Here is a 16759-nt window from a genome sequence, read left to right as displayed (position 1 = left end):
GGCCGGGACGGGGCCGAGGGAGAGGCCGGGACGGGGCCGAGGGAGAGGCCGGGACGGGGCCGAGGGAGAGGCCGGGACGGGGCCGAGGGAGGGGCCGGGACGGGGCCGAGGGGGGGCCGGGACGGGGCCGAGGGAGGGGCCGGGACGGAGCCGAGGGAGGGGCCGGGACGGAGCCGAGGGAGGGCCGGGACGGGGCCGAGGGAGGGGCCGGGACGGGGCCGAGGGAGGGGCCGGGACGGGGCCGAGGGAGGGGCCGGGACGGGGCCGAGGGAGGGGCCGGGACGGGGCCGAGGGTCCCCGCAGTGCCTCCCCCGGGCGGCAGGAGCGGGGTTTTGTGGCGCTGCGATGGCAGAGCCGCGGGAGGAGCTCACCGGGAACGGTCCCTCGGTGCCAGCAGCCGGGAATCACTGCAGGGCTCAGGCGGGAGGGAGCATCAGAGACGGTCTCGCTCCATGGGCAGGAAGGACTCCGAGGCAGCGGTGACACGGAAGGGGAGCCGCGTTTATCCCGGCTCTGCATCCAGCGAACCAACAACCTCACTGCTCTCCACAAGCCGCGGAAAAATTCACCCCGAAGGTGGAAAACGGGAGACACGGAACCTTCTGCGTCTGCTGCGGAGCTACACGAGCGCACCTTGTGCCAGCTGCTAACCACGGAAATTAGAATTATTTCATCTATTCTTTGAGGCTCATTTATCTGCCCTGGCTGCCGAAGACAGCCGAGAGAATTTTTACATCGTGCAGGACACAGGAAACGGCTTCCACTGCCAGAGGGCAGGGTTAGGTGGGATACTGGGAAGGAATTCCTCCCCGGGAGGGTGGGGAGGGGCAGAGATTCACCCAATGAAGGCTTTTCTCATATTCCAGATTGTTCTCTAGTAATTTGCAGTTCACCGAAGTTATTCTCAGCTATTACAAAGTGAATTTGAAAGAGAAACGAAACTCATTTAATGCTGTGATGTAAATCATAATGCACCATCCTTCAAAACTTCCCTAAACATGTCTTAAAACCACTGTGTAGAAAGCATTACACATATCTGGGAAACGGCTGGAATTATGTTTCAAACAGTAAAACCCCTCATGCTCTAATTACAAATTACCCACCACAGTTTAGGTGAGAGGCACGAAGTTTACAGCACTATGAGCTGTAATTGCTCTTTTCTGTGTGAAGCTGTGCTGATAATACCAAGCTCAGCAAAGTCTAAATCTATTGAATGTTTCTCCAAAGGTGCTGCTCCACACTCTGATTTTTGTGGTGGTGGATGGGAACATGCTGATCCTTAACTCCAGGAGTACTCAGCCTACATAATCCAGAATTAAAAATTATTGTAATGCTTTCCCTCTATTACTCCCCTTCAACACAGCAGGAAAATCTTAAGGGGAAAACTAGTGGAGCGGAAAATAAGGGAGCTTTTGACAATAATTTACAATACAACCAAGTGATGTTAAGAACATACGCTGGTTTTCACCTATTTTATCTACTTAAATTGACAATTCAAGATGAAGCAGCATTTAAAGTGCAAACTGCCATTCCAGGAATTAAATCTGTGATTAAACCCATGATCTGTACTGCTGAGAGGAAGTCTGACCATCATCTGCCTTTCCTCAAATTATAAAACTTCTGGAACACAGTTACCAATAGCTGCCATTGAAAGTTCCCCAAAATTGGTCCTTTTCTACTAAGAGCAGCTTTCAGTGCTGCTCTACAGAAATTTAAAATAAAAAGTATTGACATGTGACCATTTTAATGACAACTTAAGGAAAATTCTTCCTCAGCTTTGGGGCACACCAAACCAGCAGGATAAATACAGGATTTATCATGCATTGGCAAGCAAAAATGGGAATGGTTTTATGGAAATTAAGTTTCCAGCCACTTTCCTGTGGATACTGCAGCAATATTAACTTTTCCAGTGACTTTCGTGTGCCTCCCGAGTTTCACTGGACCAGTAGCTAAAACTTAGTCTGAGCGAGTTTGTAAACTTGACACATTTGCAGCTACTAAGTTTCCTCTCCCCAAGTCTATTTGATCCAGATGCAAGACTCCTCTAATTGCTTCCAGCCTCAGGACCAGCTTTCCTGCCAGGAATTTGGTGACACGCAGAGCTGAGGAAACATTTATAGTTAAAAGTGGCAAAAAGTCTACGAGGTTCAATATGAACACATTCTGGAGTTATTAAGCTGCCTCTGCCAGAGTTTCATTTTCCTTGAAATCCTTTTAATTTGTTCATTATCTCAACATTCTATGCAGAAATCAGGATTTTTAACAGCCTGTCCCACTCCCAAACCAGAAATTAACAACTTACTGGGAATGGCTGGGAAGGAAGATGGGATGAGATCTGTCCAGGGCTCCACGATCCAGGGAATGCTGAAAAGCTTCACACAACCAGGGGCAAGCCCACTTCAGCAGAAAAAGGATCAACTTCTCTCAAGAAATCCCTTTCCACCCAGCTTATTCTTCTTCCCAGATCCTAAAATTCCAGGGCAGCTGTTTGATTTTTTTTTTTCCCTTGAAATAAAAATTCCCACCTGGCACAGCTGATTTGTGGATTCATTTTTGTCGTTTTAATGTTTTAAATCTTTTTCCATTTTCTATCCTAAACTCAGCTGAAAAGGTAATTTTTTACTCTGAACTACAGGATATTTTAATAAATATAACATCTACATGGACACAACATCCAGCCTCAGTGATGAGTATTCCCTGAGGCAATGCCCAAGTTATTTCTTGTTGGTATCCCAAGATTCCCAAACAAATCCCCTTTTCCCCAACAATGTAATCAACTCCATCACCTCAAAATGCAGATTTTGGGGGAAAAGGCGTTGCTCAAAGCGGCTGCAGGTTCGCTGCTGGAGAGCTCCAGTGGTGCCACCCTGTGGAGGCCGGAACCTTTCACTTTTCCTTATTTTGGTGAGTTAACAACAGTGACAGGAGCTGCTGTGAAGCAGGGGAAGAGAATTTCACAGTTAAAGAACCCACCCAAAACCCAAGCCCACCAAAGAGGGAAAAAGCTGGAGCAGCACCAGCTCAAGGGAATTTTCTGTAGGTATATTGAACCCAGGAACTGCCCAAAAAGGCATTTTTTGGCAGTAATTAAGAGAGTTTTGGTGGAATTTTGTTTTTAGAAATTGAGAAGTTGCCACAAATACCTGTTCTCCTCTTACCCCAACAAGTTAGTTTTGTAAAACAGCACTTTTCTACACAACATTCCTCACAAAGGTGTTTGAGGGTGAAAATTGTTATTTACTGGGTAGAATTTTCCTTAGAGCATTGGAACTTCCATAAAAACGATTTCATTTCCCTCCTCCATGGATTCCCTGCATTTTCCAAGAAAACAGCCCTGATTTATTTAGTGAACACACAGAGGTAATTAGGTAAATTTGGTATAAATGTTAAAAACTACCAAAATTATTCCGTGCTTTCACTACAACACACAAAGATTGAAGTAAAAACCTCATCCCAGAGCCTTTAAAAGTCACTTTCTTCAAATAATCCCTGTGCTTGATGATGGAAAATGTGAGTATTCTATAAAGAACCAGCCACAGCAGCAGAGTTGCAAGTTTTAATGTTTATTTCCCCAAGACAGCCTAGCCTGCACTCTACTTGGATAAATTCACAAGCTAGTTTTCCGCTGCTTCTAGTTTTAAACTTTTAACCATGTTTCTGATGACAAGGAATGCTGCAAAAATACTCTAGTCCAACAAAGAGTTATGATCACAAAATAATCTTTATCCATTCTACAGTGTTTCAGAATTACCAGCTGATTTTAAAACACAAGGTAGATATAGATGCTAATGGTGGCTAATCTGGGATGTTTTATTATAGCAAACTGTTGTTCATGCAACACTTGTGCTCAAAGGGGAAGGCACAGCATTTCCTACAATGAGCCACCTTATCAAGAGTTCAGTTTGTACAAATTTGTAACATCACCTTGAATTTAGTGTGCAGGACCTCAAAACTGAGGCATTCCTCCAATTATAAAAACACTTGCATCCTTTTTGTGCAAGTTTTAAAAATACAAAGTTTTTTTTTCTCTCTAAAGTGGCTCAAAATAGATTGTTCATGGCTGCCTACATCTAAGATAAAAAGAGTCTAAAACAATTGGATTAGGCATATTAAAGGTGTTCAAACCATGACTTGATTTGTACATCTATTCACACCTCTTTTTTTCGGTCTTTATTCGGCAGTACATATGCACCAAATTTCATTTTTAGACATTTCCATATCATTTTCATAGAAAACAAAGTTTGAAAACAAGTAACATTGAAACACAGCACGGTATCCTACCACAACAGAAACATTTTGGTTACAGGACTCAACAAAATCTAAAAATGAACTATGCTGGAGAATACCACATGCAAAGGTCTTCATGTTATCTTTGAAAATGAAAAGGATGAGGTTTTACCACATTTTACTGCTTTCTACTATTATGGCAACTTGTGTACTGCAACACAGTCTAGTTTGAAGGGAAATGTATGATTTTTTTTTGTTTGTTTGTTTTTTCCATGCAAAAATCTACAAATTAGTTTTGATGATATGGAAAAGCTTTTCATAACATCAAACATTCATCTGGTGCAAATGCACAGGGAAGCCTTCCTGAAATTCTGACTTTACAAACAACTAAGAAGCTGTAACAGGAAAAGAAATGAAAAAGAACTGAAAGAAAAAATAAGAGGGGGGGGAAAAAAAAATAAACCAAAACAAAAAAAAGAGAAAAAACACAGGCTGCAGGAGTAAACCAGAGTCTGCTGCTAAACCGGTCTTTGTGTGTCCAGTGTAAGTCAACACTTATGAACTCATTGGATGATTTTAGGTTCTCAGCCCCTGGAGGCGACTCAAGCTCGCATGCGTTCACAGACACATCACAACCACTCTCTCGCGCACACGCCCGGCCCCGGGCTGGCCACAGCCCCGGGCTGGCCACAGCCCCAGGCTGGCCACAGCCCCAGGCTGGCCACAGCCCGGCCCCAGGGGCCACAGCCTGGCCCCAGGGCAGCCCCGGCCACAGCCTGGCCCCAGGGCAGCCCCGGCCACAGCCTGGCTCCAGGGCAGCGGGTGCAGACACTCACTCCACACTGGCCATTCACACGGGGCTTCAGAGCAAGGCCTGGGCTCGTTCTCCTTGCATTGTGTGGGCATCCTATTCTCTTATGCTTACGAGGCTGATGATGAGAGTACTGCGTTCCCCCAAGTGCTCTAGGAAGTCGGTGTTCCTTCTCAGGCACTGAAGATCTGTGACCTGTAGCCCTTTTTCTTTGAACAATCTAAAGAAGCATTCAGTGTGAAGTTTGTCATTACATTTTGCCACTCATTCTCACTCGCACCCACTCGCCATCTTGACTTCATTTGGGCTTTTCTGTGATTCCAAATGAAATCTTCACATTTTCTTTCCCGATTTAATGCAGCAGCGGATCCCATGAGCCAAGATTGATGGATCAAACCTTTTTTTTTTTTTTATTCAGTGCTGCATTGTACCTAAACTTCCAAAATACCACTCTAAAACTGGAACCCTTCTGCTGGTACATTGGCAGATGAATTGAAACCAAATGTTCCGCCTTGTATTGCTTCTGGAACAAGGCTTGGATCTTCATCAATCTGCAATGGAATGGCAACATCATGAGCAGGGACACAACCAGACCTCACCACACAGGAGCTGGACAATCCCAAAAGCAGCTCTCTCCACCTCCTTGCATCCAGTCCTGCCACTCCTTCCCCTCATTTTGTCAGAGCACTAAAATGAAGTAATTTAAGCCCAAATGTTTTAGTTTGTACTTAGCAGGAAAGGCTACGTGGCACCTAAAACCCTCTTGTTTACACACTTTTCCCTCCTGGAAAGCCTTCAGGCAGTCTTAGAAACTGTCTCAGTTCTTAGGAGAAGACCAGCACCATTGAGCCAAGGAAGGATTAAGCCCAAACTGTGGCTACCAAACTGACACTGCATTAACTCAAAGTCTGCCTGTATATGCAAAAGCTGAGCTCCTAAACAAGGCTTGGATCTTTTGTTGTTCACATAAAAGTGAAACTCCAGCACAAAATAATCTTCCAAGTGAAAATAGGCCATGAGTGCAGCTGAGCTTGACCATTTCTGCAGTTCTTCAACCAAGCAGAAACCCCTCCCTGCATGGCACAGACTGCCAGGGCTGCATTCCCTGCCTCTGCAATTAACTCCTGTGACTGGAAGTGCACACAAACCAACCCTTCCTTTGGTTTATGTTACATGTTTGACATGGAAACAACGGTCCTGATCAGCACATTCCACCCCTGAAATTCTTCAACTATTCCAACTACTTTGTTTCTTAAGCAGCAGCCTCAGCCCTGGAGTCAGCAGGGAGCTTATCAAATGTGAAATGTCACGCTCAGGCAGGGGCTGGGAGTTGAGGGAACTATTCACAGCCTGGGATTTTAATCCCTAGAGATGAGGCTTAAATTAGGCATCAGATCTTCTTTAGATGCTTCATCATGAGCAATGGTAGGAGATGCAATAGGTTCAAACAAGGGCTCATTCTTCCCTGAGCCCAACCAGCGTCACAGAGCAGCTCTGGGGCTGCTGCCTTTCTCCTGAGCCAGATTTATAAATGAAAACAATGAGCACACTGCAGGGAATGCCACACTCACATCATCTGAAGAGAAGAACTGATCAATGATCTCATAAGCCAGTTTGTAGATGTCTTCATTTTCATGGTTTTGTAGCTGTTCAATTTTCTCCAGGCCTGCAACAAACACACCAGAGAAATGAGAACACCAAATTCAGGCCAAACAGCTTCCAACAAAGCAATTAAAACACAGCTGGGAATAGAGTTAGGAATAATCTGGTTATGAATAGGATGCTGTTAAACCCACCTGGCACATTTATATGTGTTTTATACATATAAACACAGATGTACAGCACATAGAAATCTTGAAGCTCTGACAAGCTGAGTTTTGGCACAAACACCTTTTTTCTCCTCCCAGCCACCACCAATCACTTTCTGCCCTCCCTCAAGATCTGGCATTTTAAAGATTATTCTACTCCATGTTAACAAATCCCACAGAGTTTCTTACCTATGCCCAAGTTTTTCTTTCGTCCCAGAAAAGTTTCAGTCAACTTAAACCACAACCAACATGGAGAAAGTCTCAAAGCCATGAGGAAATTAAAGTTATTGCATTTTTACAACCATTGTTTGTAGAATTATTTTTTTTCAAGTTCACCTGGCCATGACTTGTGCATAATTAAGGTAAGCACACCATGCCCACACTGACTAATTTAGTGTCTGTTAATTACACTAATTTGTCTAATATGCCAGACTGTTACAAAATCAGCACCTAATAAATTTTACTGCCATTATCCTGCTCCTCTGCATTTTGATTATGAACTTAGGAAGAGCTGTGGATATTCACTTGATAGGCATGAAAAGGGCACTTTAGAAAAGTTTGCTTAAAACATCTGTGCCAACAATAAACCCAACACAAGCAGGAGGCCAAAGCAGTGATCCCTGAAGAAGTGATTAAAATATTGCTCCTCCTACCTCCACACTCTTCTATAAGATTGGCTATGGTTTCTGCTTCCTCTTCAGCCATTTTTAATATATTACTTAGTCCATCCAGAACCACTTGCACAACTTGTGCATCTTTTACTGTCAGCAAATTGCAAAAGGGAGGAATTACATTTTGTTGAATTAAGTAAGCCACCTGAGGGGGAAAAAGCCAAGAGTTACAGCAGGAACATGGCAGCAGCACAAGCACAGAGGCAAACATATTCCAGCAAGTCCAAGTACTCAGTCAGCCACCCAGCCAGAGCATTCTGCAGTGGCCACTTCAGGAATCCCTTCTTAGAGCATTCAAAGGTAACATTTGGGTATTAGATTTAGGATCTACAACACAAACCCAGCAGATACTGTGAATTCTTCAGTATTAGATGAGGAGTTTCAACCTCTTCTCTGAAGAGTGACAGCACCACCCCAACCCTGCCACTAATCTCATACTCTGGGATTACAGGAGACTTGTGTATTTCTACTGATTGGTTACTGTCCTTTGAATTATCACATCCTTATGGTTGGGGAAAAAAGGTAAAAAGAAATGTGGAATGTTCGAGAATCCCATCCGAGCCTGACTGAAGTCACTCATCCCAACAGAAGAGCTTCCAACCAAACCCCCACTGATGCTCCTGATCTCAGGTCACTCCAGAAACAACTGAAGGCCACTCTTAAATCCCATGTGCAGAAGGGAAGAGCTACTGAACAGTGGAGGAACAGAGACATCCATAACCCTGGCACTTCCCAAGACAGGAATGGAAGTTTTCCTAAAGCTGGACTCACCTGGTCTTTTCTCCCACTGATTGTTAAGTTGCTTATTGCCCAAGCAGCTTCTTTCTGGGTACCAAAGTCACCCTGAAAGCACAACCAGAGACAGGAACAGTCATCCCAGGGTTTACGTCAGGCAGTATATTCCCACAAAAGCTGTATTTGTTACAGTCCCCTCTGCATGGTGTCACTGTATCAGTTTCTGGGAAAGTAACAAATAAATCCTGCGGCTGTTTGAGTCTCTCTGTGTTCATCCCTCCCCTACAACCACATCTTGCAACTGATCTTCCAGGGGAGGGGAACTTTGTTTACATCAAAGCAAGCAAGAACTGCAGCACTGCACTCTCCCAGTCCTTATCAGCAGCTGTCACATCCTGCAGGGAGAGCTCAGCACTCGGGCTGAGCTGTGATAAGGCACTGCACATGCTGCTGCTGGGGCTGCTCCAGTTCCTCAGCTCGGGCTGTCATCAAATGGAAAAGTCTCCACCCTTTCCTCACAGATCAATAAATTGGCACTGAACAGAGCTATTTGTGAGCAGCTCTGTGTTATTTGTTGTCTCCCCTAAATACTTCCCACATGCTTTTAGCTGTTCCTTCTTTCTGACACGGAGATCCTTGAGGACCCAATATGGTTTGGGAAGTCATGTTTTAAAACACACCAAGGCCCAACAGCTGGAAAGGAACACAGGATTTGAAGGCCCAACACCAACGCTTGGGATCTGACCTTATCTAGAAGATGTATTATCATTGGAACGAGGTTTGCATCTATTACTGCCTGAACTTGCTGCTGGTTTCCTGCAGTGATGTTGGATAGGAACCACACTGCTTCCTGCAAAAGGAAAGGATCAGGAATTAGTTGAGAGAAAGACTCCACGTAACTTATGTCCACTGCAACTGGCCAAGCTTAAATACAACCAAGTACTCAATCAGCCTCATTGTGCAGAGCTGAGTTCTTGCTGAGACAAACCAAAGGGACAATCTCACCTTAGACTCCACAAGGCTTCTCAGTCTTTCACTGTTACCAGCTTCAACCAAATGCTTCAAATTTAAAGGAAAAATTATTTGGAGAGAGAAAATCCCAAATGAGCACTTGTAATTGCTTCCAGCACTGCCAATAGGCAGGCTTCAGCTGCTGGCCAAGATGCCTGACAGCACTGTGTGTTCCAGACACGGCAGTGTAGGAGACAGTTCTTTACCTCCTTCCTAACAGCTCTTCTTAGCTTCAAGAAAATGCAGCACTATTAAATAAACACTTGATTTTTAACAATACTCTTTAAGTTTATGACTCTTTATGCTCATTCTGTCCACAAGTCCAGGACTCTCCTCCCAGCAATACCCAAGAGCAGGAGCCTGGGAAAGCAAAACCAGATCTCTCCCCCAGCAGCCCCTCCCTGAATTAAATTCAGAGCCCTCACCTCCCTTTTACGGTGGAAATCTACACTTTAACCAAGAAGCAACAGTTTCACATAAAAATTTACATATATTCAGAGTATCAACTTCTCAAAATCTTACAGCTGATAGATTTCTCCCTTCCTAGAAACCTTCCACCATTCAATTCCCTTCCCAACCTCTCTGAATGACTTTTTAGCAGAGTATTTCTCTCAACATGAGGTTCAGCAATGTTTGTACTTCACTGACTCTCCGAGATCAGATCACAGGATCACTGCTGACCCTGGTAGAGATTTGGGCTGCCTGGGCTCTCCTGGTGGGCTTGCTTGGGGCTTTAATCACTGGCAGTGTTGCAGAGGGGCCCCCGAGGTGCCCAACACGCCTCAGATGCACTCCGGCCTCAGCACTGCCATCAGTGCCCCCATGAGAGCCCTTTCCTCACATCCACACTCAATCCCCACCCCCAGCCTGACTCTGGGATAATTCCCTCTCTCACACACACTCCATCCACACACACCCCCAATTATCTCTGTTTCATCACTTCCAAGAGAGTCAGTTTAATTAAGGTAACATTTCACTAATTGAGAACTCTCAACTTTTAAGTCAGCCAGATTTATAAGAGAAAGCTTTGATTTCCTACAAACATTGACATTCTTGTCAAGCACAAGTCTGCAGCTCCTAAGAGACTTTCCTACAGATATGAATTTCCCGGAAAAAAAAAAAAAATCAGTATTTGCTGAAATTTGCCACAAACTGGTGGAAGGAGTCAATTATTCACATCTTTATGACACTACACAACATTTATATTTGGCTTAGCTTGGATTCAAAGTCATCAATCAAGTCAAATCCCTGGTGTTGCTCACCTTATTAATTTTTTCTTTGGGATGTGTCAGAAGTGCTGGGAAATGTGAGAGAGCTTCACAGTTGAGAACTACCTGTGTCTGCTCATCGGTGCCAGTGACGATGTTCCCCACAGCTCTCAGTGCAGCCGTCTGAAAACAAAACATTTCCTTTAAAAACCAACATTTTTTCAGCAAATATTTTCCTAGCTGAGCACATAAAAGGTTTTATGCAAATGCTGCAGCCCACAGGAAAAAGATATTCTTTACATTTCAACATGAGCTATAAAAAGAAAGCAGCATTTTCCGTAGTAGCACATTTTGGGGGTCACTTCCTCCATGTGATCCAAAGTTACCTGGACTTTAACTTCCTGGTGGCTGAGGAGAGGAACCAAATGAGGGACAATTCCAGAGTCTATCACCATCTGGATCTGCTCATTTCCAGCATCCGTTAGATAGGAGAGTGCCCAGACTGTATCTACCAATATCTGACAGGAAAAAACAACAGCTCTGTCCACTGCACAGAAATAGCACCAAAATAATGTACATTTCTAGAACAATTTAAAATTAATTTAAATTAACGTGTGTGTGCATTCCCACACAGAAAAGCCAGTCTGAACAGCAGTAAATGTGAGCATTTCAACTGGCAGCTTGTAAAAATATTGAGTGTTGTTTCAGCTGACAGCTCTTCACTGGCTCACCAGTGCAGCCATTTCAAAAATTCAAATGAACTTAATTTCACCTACTTAGAGACAAGAAATTAAATCCCATAATTGCTATACGAATAGTAAAGTTAAAGTAGACGTATTTTGGCTGCTGCCATTAACTTAACTCAGCTACAACTTCTTTAGCAAGCAAAAAATCATTAAATTAAGTTCTGATTTTTGTTTAGGTAAAAATCTGACTTATTTCATAATTTCAATCAAGTTTTGCTCCTTTACTTCACTATTAAATAGCAATTTCACATTTAACACACCTCAGAAATGACATCTAACCCTGACATGTGACATGTCCAGCAGACACTGATTTTCATTACAAATTTAAGCACCAGGCAAAAACATCCTGGTTTTATTTGTGAATGAATGCTCACAGAAATAAAAATAAAATGTAGTTTCAGTTAGAAATGCAGGGAAAGTACATGCAAATAAACACTTGCAAAGACAGAAATATCAGGGAAAAACATCACTATTTAAAAATAACATCCGTATTTTAAAGTAAGCAGTTAATAGATATCAAAAGAAGTTTGTCCTAATCAAAGGGAACATCACAGATTTTTATTTTACATTTCAGCTAAAAAACTACAGCAGAAGCTGGAAGTGGCTTTTAGGAGGGGTCACTCACATTTACATCCGTGTGGTGAATTAAAACACAGAGCGCTGGCAGGATCTGAGGGGGGAAAGAAACACCTCAGGGTTACTTTCAAGGCAGACAAACACTGAGCTGGAGTTCAATCCCACTCCAGAGCAATTCCATCACCTCCTGGATGGTTTCCATCGGTGGAGGGGGGTCTTTGTGGCGGCACAGGTTGACCATGACCCAGGTGACATTCCTTAGGAAGGTGATGGGGATGGAGGGGCTGATGAAGGACAGCAGTGGCTTCACTACTCCAAGACTAATAACATAATCTCTACACTGGGGTCCATCACCTGCAGGAGACACAATCAGTGGTATTTTAACAGAAAACATCCCATCATTTATGGATTTATGGTGGTGGGTAAGGGAGAGGGGTGACAGACAACACCAAACCACCAAGGACAGTGGAGAGCCCAACATATTCCTGGAGATTCCTTGACAAAGTTTCCAAACACTAATGAAACATTCCTGGAAGTTTGTGGTGGCAGGAGTAACACCCACCTATGATATTTCCTAAAGCCCACACAGCTTGCTCACAAACATTTTGATGAGGTGAATGCAGCAGTCTCAGGAAAAGCGGCACAGCATCTGAAAGGTACAAAAATAACCCAGGGAAATGGTTAAAAAATGCATCTCAAAAGGGCAAATAATTCACAAAATTAACTCTCACATGAGACATTTTTGTCCTGTTAAGAACTGGCCAAAGCTTCACTAATTTCCCAGGTGATACTGAAATAAAACACTGCAGTAATTCTTCCTTTGCTGCATGTTCTTACAGAACCTGCACTTGAGAATATTAAACCTCTGACATTCAATTTGTTTGCAAGTCTCAAGTTTACTGGAGCTTGTCAGGATGCAAATTTAGTTCCACTTATTGAATTCAGAAATTCTCTGCTAAGTTATGCACCAGACCCAAGTGCAAAGTAGCAACAAAGACCAAACTCACCCATTCAAATGAAGCAACTTGAGAATAGGCAGGAACAGAGCTCCATTAAGGAGTGGGAATGTAGGAAGAGGGCAGGAAAGGGCTCCACAGGCTCCACATTTAGATAATTGATCCTGTTTTATTCTCCCCCAGCACTAAGGTCCTTGCTTACATAATAGCTTAGTCTGTAAAGAACCCATTTACTTCACATATTTCAAGAGAAACTGGTATTTTTAGTTAGATTATTTCTTGACGTAAAACCCGTTTTAGTAGAGAAACAACATATCAGCAGGATTCTTATTTCCTGCTAAATAAGGGTATTTACAATGTCCGTATGCCAGGAGAAAAAACATCTCCAGCAAGCAGATTAAAAAATTCTTACGGAAAAATTACAACAGAGCATCTTTTTAATTGAAATAAATCATAATTTCATACGTCACAGCTATTAAACTGACTAAGAGTGCAATACAGACCTACAGAAATCACTCAAAGAAGTGCTCAAACCATTGATAAATCAGGTGTAAATATAAAATGTTCTGGATCAGAGGTGGGATAGATTATCTGTTGATTACATTTCCCAAAGAAAATTCAAAATGCAACTGGGAAAGGAAGAGGATGGGGAAAAAGGAAAGTTAAAAGTATTACCAAAGGTACATCCTATAAGGGTGAAAAAAATTCTATCAAAGTTCACAGGCTCTTAACACTGAGTTTGCAAAAGTAGAAGCAACTGATCTTGCAGCCAACCTAGGTTTTGTGTACTTTTTTCCCTAAATTTTAGGAAAAGCTCATTTCAAAATATCTGTGATTCTTCAAGAACCTCTGGTTTGTTCACCCAATTAAAAATCCTACCCACTTAGTTCTGATTTAGCAGCAGAAGCTTAGCTTCAACTTAGGACATGCTTGGAGTACAGAACAAGGTTTGCTTTGCCTGGCAACTCAGATTCCAAGTCCAACAACAATTCCTTCCCATGTTTCAGATGCCTCAAAATAGGAAGGACAGGTTTTTTAATTCAACTTGATTTTGGAAGGGTTCAACATCAGGCACCCTCTGGGTCCATGAATTTTCTTCCCTCTTCACCACAGGGAGCTTTTCAGAGGAGTTGTTTGCTTTTATTTCAAATTTTTGGTGAGTTTTGGTGGGGTTTGAAAACTGGAAACCAGCAGACATCAACTCTGCTAAGATACTCTGAGTTTCCAGAAGATGCTGCTCACCATTAGGAAACCCAAGTGAGTTTCAACCCTGAGAAAATAAAGCCAGAACCAGGTGTGTGATGCCAGAGGTAAACACCTGGCAGCAGCTCCTTCAGTGCCTTGACTGACAACCTGATTCCAACCAAATCCCACATGTGGATGGAAGCAACTCAAACCCTGCAGGACTCACTGGATTGAACTACAGCCTGGGTTTGTTCCGAGGTTCCAGAGGCAATGTTTGTCAAAGCCCACGCAGCTTCAAACTGTAAGGAAGGACTGCAGAGAAAGAAAAAGTACAGTAATTATTATTCAAGTGAGTGGCACATCAGCTAAACAGCAAGAATTGGTGCAAGGTTTTGAGTTTTGGCAAAACTCACTTGTCATCTCTTTCAAGGCAGTGCACTAAAATAGGTAATATTCCTGATTTTATTAGGTCATCAATAGGTGGGTTGCGGTCACTGGACAGCAGCTTCCTGTGCAGGAAAGGAGAAAAAAAGCAGATTACAGAAAAATCCTGCCTGGAAAGGAGCAGGCAGTTGTTTAATCCAACTTTCCACTCAAAAAGGGATCAGTCCTGACACTGGAGCAGGTCAGTAAAGGCTTCCTGTGGTTGAGTTTGGGAATCACCAGCGGAGCCCCAACAACCAAACTGCTCCTCCTGGGCTGGGAATCCCTTCCCAAGTGCTTCTCTCCTCCTCCCAAAGACCCAGCAGGATTTTTTTTCCTCCTCTTTAAGTGAAAATAATCCCCCAAAGTGAAGTTACTGAGCTACTGGAAAAGCAAAGCCATTACATCCACTGGCCATTTCATTCCATGTTTTCTCTACTTCGGAAGTTTATCACCAGTCAGGAAAATAAAGATCAGAGTTATCCAGTTCCACCCTCCTACAGCTTCTTCCTCCTCTACCCAGCAAAGGAGATACTCAGATCTTTTTGCACTTAAAGCCAAAGATTTTATAGTCCTTTAAAATGTGTATTTTACTCTGTGAAGAGCATCAAGTTTGCACCAAATAAATCCCGGTGTTTACATGTAAAGAAAATCCACACTACTTAAAAGGTCTGTATTTTGGATTTCTTTAAAGTCCTATTTTCTTTTTAAAAACCATTACATACAATTTCAGTTAAGATGGAACACATTTTCTGACCTTAAGAGCATGATAAAATAAGAATAAAATCAGGATATTTGAGAAAAATGTGTTCTTACCTTGCTGCCTGCACAGCACTTAACTGAATACCCTGGTTGTCACTTGAAGCATTCTAAAATAAGAAAAATTAGATTTTTCATACATCTGATACCATGACATGAAGAATATTCAAACAATTTAATTGTTTTTACCTGTACTATTGCCTCCAAAGAAGTGTTTTGCTAGAAAACAGAGGCAAAAAGCAGTTAGAAATTCTGAATGTCTTTCAAGTATGCAAAAAGAAGAAATCACTGAGAGTTAATTCTTACCACTCTAAAGTCCCCATCTATATCAGAATCTTCACAGATATCTTCATGGGGAACATTCCTTCTCTTTAGGAGATGTTCATCTCTTTTGTTCTTAAAGAGAAAAATGATAGAACACCTTTAAAACTTGGATTTATGGGGTGTAGGGGTGTTAAGTAGGGAAGAGAAGCTTCTGTTTTAAACAAGCATCATCAAGTTGCTGTCATTGATATTGTTAAAATTTCCAACAAAAGAAAGTTGGAAAGGGCTGCACAGAGAAGCACACTCTGGGAATTACTTCTTCCTAAAACATCCTGCATCCAACTTGTGCTGGAAGTTTTATGTGCACACATCCATCAACATTGCAACCTATTTGTCATCATTTCTAACAGGACGCAGCAATTCCCAGAGGTTTTCTCTTCAGCCCAGAAGGAAACTAATTCCAGTTGTGACTCCTTTTTTCCAACAATTCCAGTGTTACCTTCACACTCTTCCACTTTCACTTGTAAGGAAATAACTTCCTGCCTGCAGAAACAGCTGATTTTTCAAAGGCAAAACCAAGCTTCTTATAAATCTTTAAAAACCTAATTGGAAGTGCAAGAATGATTCCCTTTATTGGCTTCCAAATAAACCCCTGGTTTCCAGGACAAAAATTATGGAACTCCCAGTAGCAGGTGTGGTAGCTTCTGAACTTTCAAGTCTTCAACAAAAACTCTTACATTTTACTAAAGTAAGAACATAGGAAGAATAATATAAAAGAATAATAATGCTCATCTCACCTTTCTCAACTCCACAACAACTTCATTTCTTTGTCTTCTCATAGTCTGGAAAGAATCAAGATCAAAATACATCATAATCTGAATTTCAACCAATTTAAAAAGTTCTTGTACAACTATTTCAGTTCATGCACTTCAAACAAACTTTTACACACAGGGTTTAATTGTCATCATAAAAGTAGAAGTCCTACAGGAATGGAAATAACTACAATATTTCTGTTATTTCATAGTAAAACACTCTCCTGAGCCTTCATGTTGAGGAAAAAAGGAATCAGGTATAAAATCATGTCCTTTAAAGGGCAAAACTGAAAGGAGTTGTGCATAAAGCAGCACCAAAAGCATTATAAAGACCATGGCAATCTACAGTGAAATAACTTTACTCAAATTAAGAGACCCTGTAAGCCAAGCTGAGTTACAGAACTATTATTTATAAATGAAACCCACATAAAACCTTTGACATTCTAAGAGCAATGGGTTTTTTTGGTCATTTTCTCTACAGCTGCCATTGACAGCATTCAGGAAAAAAAATCAGTTGTAAATATACATAAATTGGTTTACTGCTGCTTGTGCTACTGCAGGGAAAAC

The 16759-nt window shown here is 42.3% G+C and overlaps 2 protein-coding genes and 1 non-coding gene across 11 annotated transcripts in view; all 3 read right to left on the bottom strand.

The window, feature by feature from the left end:
• TRIM59 (tripartite motif containing 59) overlaps positions 1 to 4922 on the bottom strand; it is an 8261-nt gene extending 3339 nt beyond the window's left edge. For 4 of the 8 annotated variants that reach the window (XR_006018342.1, XR_006018343.1, XM_042041932.1 and 1 more), the window contains exon 1: positions 372 to 4922. The gene's annotated coding sequence lies outside the window, so the exon portion shown is untranslated. The remainder of the gene's footprint in view (positions 1 to 371) is intronic. The other 4 variants (XM_042041934.1, XM_042041936.1, XM_042041937.1 and 1 more) reach the window with 4 other exon arrangements.
• Positions 4923 to 5339: 417 nt separating this feature from the next.
• On the bottom strand, positions 5340 to 16283 carry KPNA4 (karyopherin subunit alpha 4). 2 transcript variants are annotated; one of them, XM_042041925.1, is made up of 16 exons: positions 16178 to 16283; positions 15423 to 15512; positions 15306 to 15335; positions 15174 to 15226; positions 14348 to 14443; positions 14161 to 14246; positions 12356 to 12442; positions 11978 to 12147; positions 11843 to 11887; positions 10858 to 10989; positions 10526 to 10654; positions 8998 to 9102; positions 8289 to 8360; positions 7500 to 7662; positions 6610 to 6704; positions 5340 to 5589 (listed from the first exon to the last, which is right to left on the bottom strand). In XM_042041925.1, exons 1-16 carry the CDS (start codon positions 16250 to 16252, stop codon positions 5491 to 5493), a joined length of 1527 nt encoding a protein of 508 aa, XP_041897859.1. In that variant the 5' UTR covers positions 16253 to 16283; the 3' UTR covers positions 5340 to 5490. The 2 variants fall into 2 exon arrangements, with proteins under 2 accessions (XP_041897859.1, XP_041897860.1); XM_042041926.1 differs by lacking the exon at positions 7500 to 7662.
• On the bottom strand, positions 9916 to 10208 carry LOC121671317. The gene has a single exon (XR_006018480.1).
• Positions 16284 to 16759: the final 476 nt, after the last annotated feature.

The sequence above is a fragment of the Corvus kubaryi genome, unplaced genomic scaffold (assembly GCF_017639235.1).
Source record: "Corvus kubaryi isolate FWS band 111438036 unplaced genomic scaffold, C.kubaryi_AGA036_p1.0 37397, whole genome shotgun sequence".
Taxonomy (NCBI): Eukaryota; Metazoa; Chordata; class Aves; order Passeriformes; family Corvidae; genus Corvus; species Corvus kubaryi.
This window is presented reverse-complemented; position numbering and strand designations above follow the sequence as displayed.

What these genes read in the sequence shown, in the direction of transcription:
- KPNA4 (XM_042041925.1), bottom strand. Translation starts at nt 16,252, where the DNA reads ATGATGTATTTTGATCTTGATTCTTTCCAGACTATGAGAAGACAAAGA. An exon ending in ACCAGGAAGTTAAAGTCCAG is followed by an intron (nt 10,655 to 10,857) that starts GTAACTTTGGAT and finishes TTTTGTTTTCAG; the next exon opens with ACGGCTGCACTGAGAGCTGT. An exon ending in CCAAAGAAAAAATTAATAAG is followed by an intron (nt 9,103 to 10,525) that starts GTGAGCAACACC and finishes TTCCTTTTGCAG; the next exon opens with GAAGCAGTGTGGTTCCTATC.